The 20287-nt window shown below is 41.6% G+C and overlaps 1 protein-coding gene across 2 annotated transcripts in view; it reads right to left on the bottom strand.

The window, feature by feature from the left end:
* LOC134529241 (leucine-rich repeats and immunoglobulin-like domains protein 3) overlaps positions 1 to 20287 on the bottom strand; it is a 148914-nt gene that overhangs the window by 96953 nt on the left and 31674 nt on the right. For both annotated transcript variants that reach the window (XM_063363132.1, XM_063363133.1), the window contains exons 3-4: positions 5979 to 6116; positions 70 to 210 (exon numbers count right to left, since the gene is read on the bottom strand). In XM_063363132.1, coding sequence (XP_063219202.1) covers positions 70 to 210; positions 5979 to 6116 — 279 coding nt within the window. The remainder of the gene's footprint in view (positions 1 to 69; positions 211 to 5978; positions 6117 to 20287) is intronic.

Raw genomic sequence — 20287 nt, 5'->3', positions numbered from 1 at the left:
AAACACACTTTTACAGCAAAAAATGTTTTGCTCATCTCCAGTAAATCCAGTGAAACAATTCATACTTACAAAACATTCAAATTCTTGAGCTTGAACAAATCCTTACTCAAATGTGAAATATGATTGCGGTTGAGTTTAAGTTCAATCAGTTCTTGCAAAGAGTCAAAACTACCCTCTTCTACTGACATTATTTCATTGCTGTTGAGGACCCTAAGGGGAATATTCACTCAATCATTAACATGACAAAACACACAATATAGTCATGCAACATGGTAAATGAAAATATAGACATGTGCTTACTATTAATTAAAATCATACCAATTATATGATCTGAGTAAAATAACTGAAATTTAAGAGTCACAATGTGAAAACTTTAGTGTGGTAACAAAAAGTTTATCAAAGCAAAGATTTTTTAACTGTTTATCATGGTTGACATTTTTCCAAGGACTGGGATATGTTTGAGTCTCAGTGGTATCCTAACAAACTTTAGGCTACGGGTACCTCCCTCTATTATGTGTTTGAGTGTTAAATATAGTGATAAGATCAGAAAATGTGTCAGGAGAGACTCATTCTCAAAATAATAGGCAGGAAACAATTTTTTTTTTTTTTTTTAGAAAAAGTAGGTACATGTAAGAAGTATAGATGAAATTAAAGAAAGAAATTTTGCTCGTAAAAGTTTTGTGAATGCTTTACTTAATATGAATAATGTAATAAATTTAATAGTGATAAAGTACTGGCACATACAAAAAACTTTGGAAAAAAAATAGGTCTGGATATTTTTGACCCAAAAACTGTGACTTCATAAAGATGAAGTCACAATGTTTATGAATTATCAGGAAGAGCATTTATTGAAAGTGCTTAAGGCATAGTGAAACAATAGGACCTAAATATTATGCATAACACTCATAGCAATGTACAAATTTCTTGGATCTATGCAGTACACATTATGGCTAAGGTGATGGCAACTGTTTTTAAAATTAAATTATAATGTATGTTATTAAAAATGGCTTTGTTTCAAGTGACTTTGCAATTTATATCGCAACATGTTATATAAGTTTGTTCAAAGCATTTAACAAGTATAAGTATAAGCATGCAATAAAGACGTGACCAAAAAAGAGGAAAGAAAGACTTGTCCTGAATATAAATTGAGCAACCCCACATAGCAAACAAAAAAAAGGCTGTATTGATCATGTGAATCTGCTACTATAAGGTCCAAAGGATTTTTTTTAACTTTAAATATGTTTAGTGTAATAAACTATAAATGCTCGGTATAGTGATTTTTTTAATAAACTGTTGTTTGATTTTAACATAATATTGTGCTGCCCTGAGACCATTCCAATAAAAGTAACCTGTGCCTGGGTTAAAATTGCAGCTTCGCAATTAAATTATATACATCAATATTAAGCTGGTACAAGTTTCAGACTAGTATTCACCAAATGAGATATATAATCTATGAGTGTTGGTGTATTTGAACTAAACAATGTTTATTTTTGTACTAATTATGGACTAAACATACATAGACTATGAACCAGTTTTACTTGAGCTGGTGCTAATTATAATGAAAGTGCTTTACTGACTAGTCATTCTCTACTAACAAAGAAATAAGTAAGACCAAAAGGTCGTTTTGAAACTGGTTGCTGCACCATTTTTAAAAAAATTTTATTTTTTGCACAGGTGTTTATGCATCTTCAAACAGTTAAAAACCAATTTTATAAAATAATTATGTCTAACCATTTGGCAGGGAGGTGCCCAGATGGCATTTGAAATGTATACATTTTTAGGATTGCAAGCAATTGCAAAAAATGATATAGGTTTCCTTGTAATTGAAAAACTTTAAAAAACCCTCAGAATAAAGTGCTGATGATTTCAGTTCACTCTTTTTTAGAATTTAATATATATTTTTTTTAATGTATTAATAAATCAACGATGAACATTGAAATTTGCATTTTCTCATCCTCCAATCATAATTTTCAATGGGAAAAGGACAATATAGCTAAACCAAATTTATTTTGCAAGTAGTACTATAGTAAAAGGAGATTTTACTTGAGGGGAGAAAACTGGAGTGTTTTGCACTTTCCAGAAATTTTTCACTGGTGAAAATGGCCATTTTCAAATTTTTCATATTTTTCAATAGCTCTAACTATAGCAGGGTCCAAAGCAAAAATCTGAAATTTATAGTATAAATACTTCTATTATGTAACAACACCAACAATTTTATCACTTTGTTTTGCCTAGTAACATAAATATTAGAGTTAAATGTAAAAAAAATCATGTTTCTGTTTTTGTTTAGAAGGAGAATGTATGTATTATTACATTTTTTTCCTAACTAATGAAACTTAAATATAGTATTGCATTATTTGTTTAAATAAAAACTATTTGAAAGAAATTACATATATAGAAAACACACCATATAATTTATAGCTGCTCTAAAGCAGCTGAGTTTGTACATTTGCTGACCTTGTACAATCTTGTGGGTGTCAGTTTTTACAGGTTAAGGCTAGATAAAACCCGTTCTAGCAAAAAATATTTTCTGTCACAGGCAAGTGTAGTTCTGCATCTGTGTTGTGCATCAGTTGACTTCAGATCGGTATAGCGTTCATTTGAAATTAAAATGGGATCTTCTGAGACAACCCCATTGAAATTTTTTGATAACAATTCTTCATTATCTTGACATACATATTGCCAAAAAAATTTTTGGAGTTTTCTTGATGTTATTGTTTATCTTATGTGACCAATTGATTTTGTCACTTTTAATAAGTTTTTTTTAACTTTTTGGCAGTAATAATAAAATATGTGTAATACAGCACATCACTATTTCTTTTAAATAATCTATTTATGAAAGTGTTCTTTTTTTATTTCAAAGCTTGAATAAGGTCCTCGGAGGACCAGTGGGGGAATTTGGAAGCACTGGCAGTCGACACTCAGATAGAATTATTTAAATTATCACATAAACATTTTGTTAATTCATCAGTTGACTTATAGAAATCAGACCAGTCATGATATTTTATGGCATTATATATATAATATCTATCACCATTTTTATCATTTCTATAGGTGGAAGGGTCCTTATTTGTGGCTAAACCAATTTCCATGGTAATTTTAATATCAAGACTAGGATGTGGCAGATCTTTAACTAATGCATCTTCTGTTTTTGAGACCACATATTCAGATAGATTAGTGAAACACAAGACAAGTACAGAATTGATAGGTTGTATATTATTAAACTGATTTAGATTCATACCGATGGCAAAATTAAGTAGGGATTGAGCCTTGGACTTGACATAGCTACTGGATATGTTCAGAGTATGGTTATTGAGCCAATCCACATACCCAGCACATTTAAGATACGAACTATTAAAATATCATCTTGGTAATTAGTAAATTTGTCTTCAAGTGCTTCAAAATACATAGCATATATATTAATTTTTTTGGGGGTTGTTTAAGGTGGTATATAAGGTTGCCAAGTGCAAGACATTTATTAGGAGTGGTTTGAATTTTTCTTCATACTGCTTTGATTCCAGGCTGATTGTAATGATGGGATTGATGAACAGAAGAAAAAATATATATAGTACAGTAAACTCTCGATTATCCGGGCCTGGGGGCCTGGATTATTCGGTTTAAGGGTTATCCGTGCTTCATTTTTTTATGAAGTTGTAAAAAAAAAATGAGGGGTGTAGCTACGCCGCGACTGCGCTGCACTTTTTTTTTTTTTTTTTTTTTTTTTAACTGCTGTGTCAGAAAGCTATTTACCTGACCCTTCAGACCCTCGTTCCCTCGCCATCTTCACCCGTCAATTTGTCACACTTTAAACCAAACAGGAATGCCTTGACTGCTGCTTCCAGCTCAACTCCCCCCCCCCCCCCCCCCGCCCTTTTTCATTTTCTTTTCAAGCATTCTTTTTACAGCGCCCAGCCACGCTAAAAAAAAAAAAAGGTCCCTCTACCTCTTAAACTTTCCCACACTCCTGACAGCTGGAAGAGGCATTTTTCATGCAGTTATTTACATCAGTTCTCCCAGGCACATTTGTTTTTGTAATCATGTGTGGTAAAAGGAAACGTAAAGTGCTGACAATAGTAGAGAAGTTAGAAGTTGTGGACAGGTTAAAAAAAAAAAGGAGAAACTGCCGCGAAATTAGCACAGGAAAATGAAATTGGAATCCAAACCCAGAGAGAAAGAGAGAAAGAGAGAGAGAGACACACACACATCCCATCCTCCCCCCACATCACCACACAACAACAGCCTTCATTCTTTCTCGACAGCTAGCTGCGAGTCATGGTCCACAGCCCGGGCGCCAGCATAGCTTGCAGCTTTTGTTTACTGCGTGAACCTTTTTTTCCTTCCAACTAACGGTATTTTTCCTTGTTTGAAGATGCCATTTAAATCACTCTTTCTTATGAAAGAGCCAACAAGGAAGCACTCGTAATAACCAGATTAGTTTAGGATTACTATTTAAGTAGTCAAACTGACGGTGCATCTCGTAACTTCGAAGGTCTCGTAGTATCCCATACTCGTAGTTATGACTGTAAAGTGCATCCTAATTTTAATAGGCGGAATTAACAAGAAACAATATCTTGCCACGCGAGGTACAAAAATAAAATGCAATAGCTGGAAGGGGGGGAAAATAGTGTATAATATTGTGCTGTGGTTCAGACATTTATTTTGTAGTGACCCCGGATAATAGGTCGTTAAAAGGGTGGAGGGAGATGCTGAGTTGAGACTGCCGGCTCTCGTAGCAATAAAGGGGACAGGAGAGGCAACACAGTGCCAGTATTGTTTACGGTCCAATAAGCTGGGACACGTCATGGTCAGGGTATACAAAGCCTTTGCTTGTACTCATAGAATTCTACTGAAGAGACACTCTTTTGCCAGTAAATACACAATTTTTAAGTGGTGAAACAGGTTATCCAGGTTTTTTTATGGGCATTTAATTATCCGGGCATCGGAAGGTCCCAATTAACACGGATAATCGAGAGTTTACTGTACTTGTAAAATTAATTTTGTTTTGCTGTATTGTCCTCTTCCTAGTGAAAATTACGCTTTGGAATTAAGAAAGTGCCTATTTCAATGTTCAACTATGACTATCAATAAAGTTTTCAAAAATATATTAAATGTTGAAACAGAGTGAACTAAAATTATTAGCATTTTATTCAGAGTAAGAGATTTTCATAATTTTTTTTTTATTTGTTCAATTACAAGAAAACTTATACCATTTATTTTCCAAATGCTTGCAATCCTAAACATGTACACGTTTCAAATAACATCTGGGGACCTCCATGCCAAACGGTTAGAATATTTCTTTCTAAATTGGTTTTTGAATCTCTAAAGATGTATAACCAATGGTGCAAAATTTTTATTTTAAATGGTGTAGCAACAATGCTTCATTGAATATCATGAAATGACTAGAAAGTCATTAATTTATATAAACTAGTGAGTAATTCCATAATGGTACCACACTCATATAGATTGTCAACTCCACACACTGTACAGGTGCCAATGACCCAGCTATGTCACATGGTGACACCAAAGTGTAAGAAGGAAGGGGAAGGTGGTGACAAGAATAGGAGGATAAATTTGGTCTACGCAGTCAGAAGCATATGCAAAATTTAATTTGGGGGGGGGAGGAGTATTTGTACCCTTTGCCTGCTGTTTATATTCAAATTCTTTCCTTATGTTGGTGGGAATGATCGAATATTAAGGATTTCAGGGAGGGGAGGGGGAATATATCCCCAATTCCCCATATACCCAGTGGTGAGACAAAGAAAAAACAAGGCCTACGATATAGATCTCCTTGTCTTTACTACGGCAAGCTCAACAAATAAAAATTAGAGTTTTAAATGAATAATTATATCTCTTGAAAAAAATAATAAAGTTTAATAAGTTTCTGATAGTTTGACTCACACTACTATTTGCATAGCTCTTCAAAATATATATTTATAAAGTTATATACAATTTTTAACTAAATTAACAGAATGACTCACAAGATCTGAATTTTTGTATCATGAGGGAAGCTGTTTCTGGTGATCTTCATTAATTTGTTGCTGCTCAAGTCAAGAACCTTCAAATGTTTCAACACTATCAAGGACGTTGCACTCACTGTTTTGATGATATTATGAGACCTGAAACATTTTTAAAACAATTTTTAAAAAAATCAGCCTATACAGGTTTGCATTGTACAAATACATAAAAAAACACTGTATACATATCTAGATTATTATAGAATATGAGGGGTGACAAGATCAGAATGAAGCATTATGGAATGAATAGGTAGGGGGAATGGGAGAACCCTGAGAAAAATTATTCACTTGTAGCAACATTCACCATATTAACCATGGTTCACCTTGGTGGGAGTAAAGTAATCTAAACACTCAACCCCCATGGGGGGAATAAAAAGAGTGTCCCTAGCTCCTCCTCACAACATCTATTCACATTTCCCGCATTATTCGTAGGCAGCAGTGGATAATCACTGGGAAAAAAAACCACCCACCCAACATGAGTTGGCCTCAAGTACACACTGCCCGTCTGTCGCTGCATGTATGGTTTTAGAAGCATGTATAAGTGACCTTGTATTCCCTTTTCAGGGACATAACGAGCCTCTGTTTCAGTTTGTGAATTCCATCATATCATACGCTGATGTTTTATAATTGGGTTTGCCAGAGCTGGAACTTGTACAGGTCATTCTGGAAAATGTTTCGCCTTTGGTCTTACAAAATAGTGCAATGTTGTATCTCCCCGTGAGTTTGGAGGCTCTCTGGAAGTGGAGTGGGGATGTAGAGAACATGCTCTTGACAGTAAAAAAATAATATGAGGGATTTTTCGGGCATTAAGGCCGAACGTTGCCCCATCCATAAAGTATTTCTGGCCGACACTCAGTAAGATTTTGTCTGCACCCCTAGGCATGAACCCGTCTTGGCTCAGCCTGTTGGTGTTCGCCCGCAGTCACCGCCCGCTTCAAGTGTAACCGATCCCAACTCGATGCCGGTTAATGCTCCCACGGCTGAAGCAGCCAGGTTCAGGTGCGCCAACTGTTGTGTGTATGGCCACTTGATGTCCGTGTGTGCAACACCGGCCTTAAACATATTACAATGCAAATGTTTTCACTGTATACACGCGGGTCTTGACCTCACTAATTGTCTAGGAAACTTGTAATGACTGAGTGTGTGGTTGGTCATCACAGACGGGGGCTTGGTAAAGCCAAGGGCAGGGTGTTTGGTAATTTTATGCACGTTTGGATTTTTGAAAAATGATTTCCTGTTCTTTTGTACTCAGGTGCAACCCGCTCCTAAATTAGTCAAAATTTTTTGGACAGATTATGTCTTCAGCACCCTCAGCTGGATTTTCATGTTAGATCAGGGACAGATGTAAAAACTTGCATCACTAATGGAAAAGTAATGTTTTGTCAGTCTGAAGTTGTATTGCACCTTAAAGTAAACAGGTTTTCGTGGAACTGGTGCTTTAATATTGTCGCAGGTTTATCTCGAGATTTAATTTTAGGTCTATATTTCCTTGGTACCACACATGTTTTGGACGTAGCTAACCATGAAATTAATTTTGGGTTTGCTCCGGAACTGAGAATAAATTGAACCCATCAGTCATTTACCCCCATTGTTATGTCTTGTGAGGATAATTCCCATGAACTGTGTGCTGGGGATCTTTAAGGTTTCACAGTGTTATTAGAAATGAACAGAAACAAGGTGTGATTCCGTCTGAATATAATTACATCAAATTTATTAAAGGAAAAATTTATAACAGGTATTAAAAAAATATAAACATACAATATCAATTAAGTATTTAAACAGATCTCAGGTATATTCAGAAAAAAAAATATGGGTCGACCCTAAATTCAATTATAAAAGTTTCATTTACTAAAAATACCTAAACCAATAAAAAAAAAATACAAATATATTTAAACTATCCCAGCATAGGTATGTACTTAAAGTCCAGAAATTATGTTTATATGATGAACTACGTCTGACGGCATAATTTAGGAAAGTTCAAAAAAAGGTTGAAAGATACAGTAGCACCGGAGGTCGGGGCTTCGTTTCCCGGAGATCACGCGGGAACATGATGCCAGGGCGCCTGTGTGCTGTTGAGGAAGGGAGATGAAAATGCCAATTCGGCGTCCGGCTCTCGGACCCTGTCAGACAGGGAAGTAGGCTTCTATTTACCGATGCGTCGCCAGCCAGGAACTGGATCCCGCGAATACGCGGCTGGGCGCGGACGTTTTCATCATTTCAAAAGAAATAATTTAAAAGAAAAATAACTATTACTCTTGTACTAAGCAGATAGACTAAACTACTTAAAAAAGATTACAGGGATAGCATCCCTTATTTAAGCGACTACATAGTCGGTTGCGGCCGGATGGAAGCCTTGCAGTGTCTCGTCGATCCGCCTATAATCACAAACGGTCCGTCTGCAGTTGCGACGCAAAGTGTCTCGCGAAGAACCGCGTCTCGTAATTAAAAGTAAATGTTCTATCAAAAGTGGAGGGGGGGACTGGGACGTCCGGACAGAAAGGTTCCAAAGTTCCCCGAGTGGGCGTCATAAAAAACTCTGACTTTGATGTCTCGAAATTGGTAGCACTGGCCGACTTTAGCGCTACCTGTTGAGGGGTGTCTGAAATAAAAAGAATCGACTCGCTCAAGGCGTCTGCTTAAACCAGGGGTTAATGGCACAGTCAGGAGCTGCACTCTGGCGGCCAAGATAATAAGTTACTGTTTCTGCCGCTAGATGTTGTGGGGTGGTCCATCTTTGCACACACATTTTTTATGCAAGTTGTCCTTGACGCCGGCCAACACTTGGCGGGGTTAACGGCAGGGCAATGCTCTGAAGCTGAATTCTCAGAACTGAAGGGGGGGAGTGGAGTAAGTGGGGGCATAAAACGCAACGACGCTGGGAACGAGCGTCCATGATGTGCTTTTCGAGGAGAGAACCTAAGACGTATTCGTGACGGTAAAGGCTATGGTCAGCTCATCTCTGAGAAATGGTAACAACTCGTCCAGAGCTGTTGTATGCAGTTTTAGTCAAAAAGTGAAGTAACGTTACAGGCCTGGGACGTGCCTGTAAGCGAGGGAAATGTTAAACGGGCTGGCAACGAAGTCTTAGATCTGCAAAATATCAGATACGTCTCTGGGAAAGGTGCTTCTGTCTACTGGCACAAAGTTTAACTTATGGGAGTACACCAGCCTAACAAAGAGTAAATCACCCAAAGTAACCAAATTATAAAGAAAAATAAAATTTCCAAAAATAATTTAAAATTATATAAAATTAGAAAAAAAAGTGTCAAAATACCACATTTCCGGCACAACTGGTAGGAATAAAGATATTTCAAAATTTGAGCGTGTGTTTCCCGACGTCATTACTAAGCGCTAGGCAAGTGTGACATTGTGCCACACAAGTTTTATTTAAAGAATGACTCACCTGTTAGGGCAAAATAAGTGTTTCCCTCCCAAATTAAAAATCATTAAAACTACAGTAGACCGCCTATTTAGTGCTGGAGTTATTTCTCTGGTGGAGTTGGATTACTGTCTTCCTGGTATCGAAAAAGGAGTCAGGAGAATATAGATTTGTTTATAATTACCAGCCCTCGAACAAATGCATAATGAAGACCAGTTCTCTCTCCTGACGGAAGAAGGCGCCTTGCAACAATTAGGTAATGCAAAATTTTTTCCGTCATCAACTTAAACGCTAGCTTTCATCAATGTCTTTTACACCCAAACTCTTTCTCTACCCACTGGGGTCAGAACCAGTTCAACCGTATTCCCAAAAGAGTCAGTTTCGGCAGCCAAGCCCTAAGCTGAGATTTGGATAATGTGCTTAGCAGCCTAAAGTACAAGTTTGTTTTTAATTTTGTCATTGCCTCGTGGGTCCACTAATGCAATGCTATATTATTTTGCTTCTGCACTTTTTCATGGGTACACCACTGCTTATCCTAGTGGTTCCGCCAGTGCCCTTCGTGGGTACGCCACTGCAATGCCTCTTATGTCCGCCAATCCGCACTACATTAGTCTGCCTTTGCCTCGTTTCGTGAGTGCACCACTGCTCTTTCTCATAGGGCTGCCACTTTCGCACTACTATAATCTGCCTCTGACCTTTCTTGTGGGTACACCACTGCTGCGCCTCATATCTCGCGACTACCTCTTCTCGTTTGTACGCCAAGGCTACGGTTTATGGGTTCGCCCCTTCTGTGCCCCAAATTAAAAATATACTATACAGAAGTTTAAAAAACCATCTTATGAAACAAAAAAATATATTTACATTAAGAATAATGAGAATAATTATAAATCAAATATGCTATCTTAGATTCAACGATATCATGTTTTAAGAATATTAAGCTATTTGTATTACACATTTGCCTTTTAAGGCAAGAAGAATGCATTAATAATTTACACAAAATTAGATTGCAGTTTTTATTAAGGTTAAGAATAAAACAAAGTTAACAGCCACTCATGACTGCTGTAGAGAAAGAAATACTATGTTAAAATAAAATATGCTGCATATCAATTTTTACAATTGAAACAAACAAGCGACAATGAACCAGCAAAGAGTCTGACATGTTTCTCTTCTTAAATACTCACACGGAATAATGTTAGGCGAAAATCAATATTAATGAGTGAATAACTTTAAAAACTTAAACTAAAAAAACTAATTTAATTTTCAAACAAAATAAAAATGCTTTGAGATGCAAATGGACAACCCCCCCCCCCCTTAACCACCAAGAATCTATGTGCCAAATTTCACAGCTTTACGCCTCTCTGTGTCTGCGCTACGCAAAAGAAAGACACACAAACTCACTCCTTAATTATATAGATGGGACAGTGAGGGCTATCTTTTCCACTGCTTCACGGGGAAAGATGTTTATATGGGCGCCACCACGTGAAATAAGCACGTGGACCCCGGCCGATCCTCTCTCTCAGGGCGTGACGTGACCCATGTGGGACGAGTTACCAGCCCTATTGATTCGCTTATGTCGATCTACACCAAACCTGGCCCGCTCTAGGCGTCGGGCACGCCACACTCATACAAAGGTTGGATTCTCATTACGTAAAATATAACTCACGACTCAGTTAAAATTTAGGTTTAATAACATAACTCACGCCTCCCTACATGTTCTCCATTAAAACAGTAAAAGGCCTGGGCACGGATCAGCTTAGGTAAAGCATGGGCCAACCATGTGGCCATGCGCTATGAGTCTCCTGTGGACTGCGACAAAGAAGTTCGTAACGAGTTATATAAATATTTAATTAAACGTCCCACCGACCGAGAGCGGCCCCGAGGGCTAGAGATTGAAATTATTTAGGAATAAATTATAAAACAGAAATACTTGATCAGATGCACAAAGATTGCGGCCCCCGGGGTGCTGACGCGTCTACTCTCAATGGCTGTTGAAGAGGAACTGGCGACGCTACCCTCGCAATGGCGCACTTCCGCCGTACAAAAACCATTACGTTAATTAATGATCCCGTGCCCCGGCGAAAGTGAAGATAATTACAAAACACATCATTTAATTACAAAACACAATACTCTTAATTAAAAACCATTAACACTTCTGTAATTATTTAACATGAGACTTAAAAGAATCACAACTGAGATCAAGTTCTGGTCCATGCGGATTCGTCCGCGCAACATCTGTATAACTAGAATATATTATTAAATTAAGTAAAAGAGCACGTTGGCTTGAACATAAAAACACTGGGGCTAAAAATAAAAGGTTACAATAATTAATTAGGTACATAATTAGGGGCCGTCGCACTGCTTCTACAGCGCCCTCATGAGGGAGGTCCTGGCACGCAATTCAAAACAAACACACGTTCGCGGTGAAATGCCGGGAGGGAAAAGTGAGGAAGGGAGCGGAGCCTGTCCAGGCTCAGGGCGAAGCCCCGGCCGACATCAATTGCCCCCCCCCCCCCCCTTAATTAGCCTGGCATGGCGACGCTTCGTCCGCGCGCAGTGGCTTTGATCACCCCTGTTCTGCAACTCTATCACTCAACAGCTGGCCTGCTTGGCGACTGGCGGGGTCGGAGTCGGTAGCGCGGCGCTGGCGTGGGTATTTCCATTGCGATGGCTGTCTGTTCCGTTCGCTCTGGTTCATCTTCCGCCGGTTCTTCCACTGTCATGGTAAACGTGGATTCCTCCAGGGAATAGTGAAGGGGCCATAGAGGCTTTTTCCGGTGATCCGGATCCCTCCTCTTCGTCTCCTGGTTCCCATGCGAGTGGTCCGGGTTCGTCTGCGTACTTTCTTCGAATCTGCGTCGAATCCGTGGAAAGGTGCATCTGCATCTGTCGAATCCTCGAACAGCCGTCTCGGTTGCACATCCAGTACCGTTTCTGGGCTCCTGGATTCTGTTGGTTCCTGCGCGTCCGTCTCCGCCGGTGTTGACGTGACCGGCCCTCTCGCCCCAGAGTGGCCACTCAATTCAGCTGAAAAAATTCCCTTACTTTTCCAGGTTTTTTTGACCAGTCAAAATCATCGGCAAAATTAATTTAAAAATAAGGCCCGTTTTAAACAACACATACATGCAGACAAATCATGCTAAATATTTAATTCTAACAAAGAAAATTAAAAAGAGAAACAAATGCACAGTGTAGGCCTAGTTAAAATTCCAATATTAATTAAAATTTAAAGCAAAAATTGAGATACATTCAGGCCTAGGTACATACCTATTCAAGCTGCTGGTACTTGCATTTTTTGTAGCATACCACACAACACAAATTCTTCAACTTGACACTTTATTATTTAACACCCTCAAAAATTGAAAGTTCAAAAAATTATGTACATAAAAAAACACACACTAAATTAACCTTTCAATTTTTTTTATAAAGTCTATTTTTGCATTGATGGCATCAACTTCCTTCATCATATCTTCTACCAGTTTCAATTTTTTAGTTTCCAACAATTCTAGTTCTTTTACTTGTCGCTTTTTGGTTTGGTGTTTATCATGTTCAATTTTGTCCAGCTCTTGCTGTGTCTGCAGAGCCTCAAGGTATTTTGCATGGGAATTCCTAACAAACTGCATCATTGATTTTGTTAATTTTACATACTCAACCCCACCTGCTAAGGTAACTGCATTGTGCACATGTCGTAACGCCACAAGGCTGTGTTCTTTTTAATTTTCAATCAAACAGTCACCATTAACCGAAAATCCTCTCTCTAAACTAGCATTTCCATGAGAAATTATCAGTATAAATTTAACAAAATTAACTACTTGGCTTGAAACATTGTGTGAACTAAACAACTTCTGAAGTTCTTTCACTCCTTTTGCTTTTTATAATGCATCTCTTACAGCAAAACCAACATCAACATTTTTTTGCATGTAGCAAGTTATCTGTGCTCAAAATAAGTTTGCCTGGTGAAAGAAAATTCTTCTTAATGACATCTTCCTTAACAAAACGTACCATCAATGTGTGTACCAATGAGAAGAGAGCAGAATGAAGAAATGGAGCCACTGGAGATTCTGTCTGAAACTGTCTCAAGAAAGGTTCTAACAAACCTGCAAGAGAATAAAAGAATGAAAGTTTTGCTCCAAACAGGTTGTCTTTGACACATCTTGAAACAACAGAAAAAAAATTCATTCTGTCTAGTATATGCTTTCTTATCCCGCACTGCACACTCCACAAATTTTGACAAACAAGGTAGAATTTCAATAGCTCGAAGTGCAACTTTGTTGTTCTCTACCCAACGAATAGAACAAAATTTCATAGGAAATATTCTTGTATCTGTGTATAGTATAAAATCTGCTCTTCGTGCAGGTACATTTTTGAATAAGTTGTAGACTGCTCTCAAAAATTCAACTATCTCACACTTAGTTTCAGGTATAGCTGCTTTAAAAGCACAATGGACAGTGTGTAAACCACAAGATCCTATATCTAGTAATGTCAGCTTACTAGGGTCGTCACCTTTTAAGTCAAACAACAAATCTTTCAAAAATCTATAATTCACATTTGGGCCATCCATTGACACTTGTATAAGTTTACTTAAATTTATATCAGACAGAGAGCTTTTAAAGTGGATAATCAAATCAGCAGCTGTTGTATGACCAAGAAATGCAGACGTAAAGTACTGTGATGAAACTTCATTTTTTTCAGAGTCCCAAAATCTTACAAAAAGGTCCATCTGCTGCTTTTGAGCCACCTTGTTTGGACTCTCATCAAACCCTACAACCACATAGTTGCAATCTGAAATCATTTTCACCAGCTGTGTTTTGAAATAAGGCCCTAACCCATGTACTATTGTATATGCAACTTTAGTCCTCGTAAGTTGAATTTTCTTGGCTATTTCACTGTCAGGGAAAAGTATTGGAAAAAGGTCAGCACTTCTAGCACCACTCCTAAATGAATTATGTTCTGTCACAGAATGCAAACACCAATATATTTCAGACTTGGTTATGCTATCATTTAATAGAAAAGCATGCAAAGTTTTCTTAGGTATATCAGTCACTGGACTTGGACTAACAGGTTCAGTGGCATCCGTTGGGTACTTACTAACCGAAGCTTCAGATGTGCTTTGTCCATGTTTTAATAGAACGTCCATTTCCACACACTTCTTACGGTTTCCAGCTGCTTCTTTGTGTTTTTTTCCATTCATATGGCTTATCACGGCTTGTTTTCCCATATTGCTTAGGCTGAACTTACATGCAATAACAACACCGGGCTGAAAATTTATTCGACTCGTCTTCAAGTAACCATTGTGAAAAATCTTTACACGCAAGCCATTTATAATTAAAGCTAGTTTTTTTTTTGTTTGGAGCACGACATGACGAAAACTTGTCACTTTGTCTTTACAAATAAATATTTACGTACCACAACTAAAAAGTTTGTCAGCCTTAATCGACATATTTACGTACCAAAACTAAAAACACTTGCCAGCCTTCATCGACGTATCCCGCCATTTTTACACAAAAACAAATAATGAAACGCAGTTCTTAAGGATTAATGTATAGACATACACTAACTTGTTTTATCCAACTTAATGTATGAAAGCCGCAAAATGTTACGAGACAACACGAGGTCTCGAAAACACAAATTCAACATAAATCCTACCTTTCATTTTCTATTTTACTAGTAATATTTAAAAAAAATTCTGTTTCAACAAAAAATTTCCATATTTTTGATGAAATTCCCTGACTTTCCCTGATTTTTCCCTGTAGCTACAAAATTCCCTGACATTTCCAGGTTTCCAGGTTTTCCAGGTCGAGTGGCCACCCTGTGCCCCTCCCCCCTGGGGTGGAGTGAAAGGGACTGGCTCACTCATCAGCGACTCCGCCTCTCCCTCTCCCGCCTCGTGCGCTATTCTGATGTCGTCGCGGTGATATCTGGCGGCTCGTCCCGAGGGCAACCGTATGGCAATGGTTGTAGGGCCCGTTCTGAGGACAGGCACGGGGCCGATCCATCTCGGCGCGAGTCCGGCACAGTAATTACGGTGTCCCGCGGAGAATGGGTGTAGCCGCGCGGAGAGTGGGTGTAGCCCCGCATAGACTAGCTGTCCTGGGTACAAGTCCGGTGGTGGGCGCGTGGTCTCTGGTGTGCGCTGTGCCCGATACACCGCCTGATTGCGCCGCGCTGCGTCACACGTCTCAGCCAGTCGTCTCATCCTGCGCTCGGATGTTTCCGCTTCTTCGTGTCCCGTCCCTTGCTTTTGCCGAACGTGATACTCCCCTGGGAGGGTGAGATTCCGCCCTTGCAACATAGTGGCTGGTGTCTCGCCCGTCGCTGCGTTCACCTGTCGTCTGATGCATTACAAGATGTCGGGGATGTGAGTGTTCCACTGAGAGTGGTCGTCAGAGAGACGGAGGCGTAGCTGCACCTTAATCTCCTGATTTCTTCGCTCCGTTGGATTGGCGCGGGGGTGGTACACGGGTGTAGTGTGTAGTATTGTTCGCCATTTCCTGCCCAGCTCTGCCCACTGACGTCCGACGAATTGTCAAGCGTTATCCGTCAGGATTACCCGGGGGTATCCCCACCTAGGGAAAAACTCCGCCTCCAAGATCTGCGCAATGGTGCCGGCACGGGCGTTCGAGAGTGGGTTCGCCTCTACCCAGCGAGTGAAACAATCCGTTACGACCAGTAAGAATTTTTTCCCTTGCGGTGATCGTGGATACGGTCCCATCAAGTCGAGCGCTACTGTGTGAAAGGGCTCCGTCGGCTGTCTGGGTATTTGTTGTGCTGTCCCGTCCGTACGGCGTGTCTTTTGTCGCTGGCAGTGCCTGCATCTCCGCACGTTTTCCCGCACGAACTGGTTGACCCCTGGCCAGTAAAACAGTTCTCGGATGTCGTGTCGTGTTTCGTCTGCGCCCGGATGACCGGCGAGTCTGTTGACGTGAATCATCTCTAACACTTCTCGGCGTGTGGTGGTTGGTGCAAACGTCCGCCACGGGCCTTCCGTCCCCTTAGGTCGTGCTTGTAGCTGTCCGTCTACCGTCCGGTACCCCTCGCAGTTAGACTCCCCGCAATGACGTACAAGTGCCTGTGTCGCGGCATCTGTGATCTGCACTGCTCGCACATATGCGTCAAGGTCGTCCAACTCCGCGCCCGGCGGTAGTGTGGGTGCTGTGTCCTGGCCGATAGCGCAGACGGCCGCGTGTGACGTGGGCGTCCGTGCGTGATTAGTCGGGCGGGCGCTAGATGGCGGTAGCAGCTCCTCCCACTCCGCGTCATCGCGTGCTGTGACGGTGTCGTCCGGATTGCGGGACAACTCGTCCGCTAGCTCATTCTGTTTACCAGGCACGTGCTCAACTGTAAAGTCTAACGCTTGTAACAGCATGGCCCAACACGTCAACTTCGATCGTCGTCCCTGCATTGTGGCTAGCCACTTCAAACACTGACTGTCTGTTCGTAGCACGAACCGCTGGCCTTCTAAGTGCGGACGGTAGCGTCTAAGGGACCAGACGACGCCCAGACACTCCCGTTCGTTAAAGCTGTATCGCCGTTCTACGTCCCCGAACTTAGCGCTCGCGTACTCAATGACTCACGGCTCACCCTCCTCCCCGAGTTGTAGTAAGATCGCGCCTATCCCCTCCTGGCTGGCGTCTGTCTGCACGATAAGAGGTTTGTGTGGGTCTAGGCGCGCCAGTAGATGGCAGTCCTGGAACCGGCGTTTCAACTCGTCAAAGGCCCCTTGGGTCTCAGTGGTCCACCTGAACGGTCGCTTAGGGGACAGCTGTTCTGTCAGTGGGGCAGCAACAATGGAAAACTCCGGGATGAAGGCTCTGAGCCAGTTGGCCAGTGTGTTTGTTTTGAATTGCGTGCCAGGACCTCCCTCATGAGGGCGCTGTAGAAGCAGTGCGACGGCCCCTAATTATGTACCTAATTAATTATTGTAACCTTTTATTTTTAGCCCCAGTGTTTTTATGTTCAAGCCAACGTGCTCTTTTACTTAATTTAATAATATATTCTAGTTATACAGACGTTGCGCGGACGAATCCGCATGGATCAGAACTTGATCTCAGTTGTGATTCTTTTAAGTCTCATGTTAAATAATTACAGAAGTGTTAATGGTTTTTAATTAAGAGTATTGTGTTTTGTAATTAAATGATGTGTTTTGTAATTATCTTCACTTTCGCCGGGGCACGGGATCATTAATTAACGTAATGGTTTTTGTACGGCGGAAGTGCGCCATTGCGAGGGTAGCGTCGCCAGTTCCTCTTCAACAGCCATTGAGAGTAGACGCGTCAGCACCCCGGGGGCCGCAATCTTTGTGCATCTGATCAAGTATTTCTGTTTTATAATTTATTCCTAAATAATTTCAATCTCTAGCCCTCGGGGCCGCTCTCGGTCGGTGGGACGTTTAATTAAATATTTATATAACTCGTTACGAACTTCTTTGTCGCAGTCCACAGGAGACTCATAGCGCATGGCCACATGGTTGGCCCATGCTTTACCTAAGCTGATCCGTGCCCAGGCCTTTTACTGTTTTAATGGAGAACGTGTAGGGAGGCGTGAGTTATATTTTACGTAATGAGAATCCAACCTTTGTACGAGTGTGGCGTGCCCTGGCGTCCGCTGATGTAGTGGTCCTTGGGGTGGTAGGTGACGACTGGTTGGTTCTGGTCGTTCCCACGGGTCGCAGATCTATTTCCACCGCGCATGCGTACTGTATAAATCCTTCCGCGGGCTGCCGCGTCATAGCTCGTAGGTGTGGGCGGATCTCCGGGCGCATCAGCTCGACAATGTGCCCCAACATTTCCGCAGGCTCGCCCCCAGGAAACAGCCGCTTGTACAGGCGCACCTTTTACCACGAACGCCTCCGCATTTTCCGTCGGACCCTGTGCGAGGCAGTAGAGTTCTGCACGCACCCTCATCTCGGCCTTCATGTCTGCAAACTGCGCCTCGAATCGCCTCGAAAACTCTGTCCACGACATGTCATACTCATGCACGATCTGCCACCACGTCCTCGCGTCCCCCTTGAGCACGTTGCCCGCGCGGTCTGCCCACTCGTCTTCTGGTAACCCGTACCGGTCCAGTCGTCCTTGACACGTGCTTAGAAATAACCGCGGGTCGTCGCTAGTTCCCCCAGCAAACTCAGGGCGTTCTACATGTCCCACGGGTGTTAGCTTCGCTCGTGGCAGGTCAAAAGTGCGACCCGTCGGCCCGCCAATGTGCTGCGCCGTCTGTCTCACGTGGTGGCACCACTGGCACGTGTACCACCCGTCCCGTAATGATGTCACCTCGACCTTATCTAAGGACGTTGCATGCTTGAACGCTCTACAGTTCCGACACCAGCCGCCTTCCCGCGATTTCCCGTCACATCCCGCAGCCGTGCACTTCCCTTGTTCCGGACCGTAGTACTCCTCCCGCACTGCCTGTTCCTGAACCCGTGAACCACGTACTGCCCAAGCACACGCACGTGTCCACCCACGAGGCTCCTGCCGTCCCGCCAGTTTAACTCGAACAACGTACCTGCTTGTATCGCACCCGGATAAGTGTCCAAGCCAGATTTTCCCGTCATGAGGTGCGCTTGGTTGAGGCTGATGAACTGCCTCTTCCTCTTGTTATGCGTCGCGGATGGTGACCCACACACAAACACGGCTTCGCACAAAAAAAAAAAAATTAAAAAAATATATACATATAAACAACCCGCACTGTCCACTGTCTGGTATGTGGCCACGTGATCGCTCGAGTCGGGCTTCCCAGACGCGCACGTGGTCGGCCGGTCACGTTGTTTACTGATGGCGGGGTTCCTGCTGCACAACCGCCTAACTCACACGTTCGCGGAAGATGTAACTCGCCCCACGCTCTTGGGAGCCATTTGAGGGCTATCTTCTCCACTGCTTCAAGGGGAAAGATGTTTATATGGGCACCACCACGTGAAATGGGCACGTGGACCCCGGCCGATCCTCTCTCAGGGCGTGACATGACCCATGTGGGACGAGTTACCAGCCCTATTGATTCGCTTATGTCGATCTACACCAAACCTGGCCCGCTCTAGGCGTCGGGCACGCCACACTCGTACAAAGGTTGGATTCTCATTACGTAAAATATAACTCACGACTCAGTTAAAATTTAGGTTTAATAACATAACTCACGCCTCCCTACACGTTCTCCATTAAAACAGTAAAAGGCCTGGGCACGGATCAGCTTAGGTAAAGCATGGGCCAACCATGTGGCCATGCGCTATGAGTCTCCTGTGGACTGCGACAAAGAAGTTCGTAACGAGTTATATAAATATTTAATTAAACGTCCCACCGACCGAGAGCGGCCCCGAGGGCTAGAGATTGAAATTATTTAGGAATAAATTATAAAACAGAAATACTTGATCAGATGCACAAAGATTGCGGCCCCCGGGGTGCTGACGCGTCTACTCTCGATGGCTGTTGAAGAGGAACTGGTGACGCTACCCTCGCAATGGCGCACTTCCGCCGTACAAAAACCATTACGTTAATTAATGATCCCGTGCCCCGGCGAAAGTGAAGATAATTACAAAACACATCATTTAATTACAAAACACAATACTCTTAATTAAAAACCATTAACACTTCTGTAATTATTTAACATGAGACTTAAAAGAATCACAACTGAGATCAAGTTCCTGTCCATGCGGATTCGTCCGCGCAACGTCTGTAAAACTAGAATATATTATTAAATTAAGTAAAAGAGCACGTTGGCTTGAACATAAAAACACTGGGGCTAAAAATAAAAGGTTACAATAATTAATTAGGTACATAATAAGGGGCCGTCGCACTGCTTCTACAGCGCCCTCATGAGGGAGGTCCTGGCACGCAATTCAAAACAAACACACGTTCGCGGTGAAATGCCGGGAGGGAAAAGTGAGGAAGGGAGCGGAGCCTGTCCAGGC

Source organism: Bacillus rossius, chromosome 2, assembly GCF_032445375.1.
Source record: "Bacillus rossius redtenbacheri isolate Brsri chromosome 2, Brsri_v3, whole genome shotgun sequence".
NCBI lineage: Eukaryota > Metazoa > Arthropoda > Insecta > Phasmatodea > Bacillidae > Bacillus > Bacillus rossius.
This window is presented reverse-complemented; position numbering and strand designations above follow the sequence as displayed.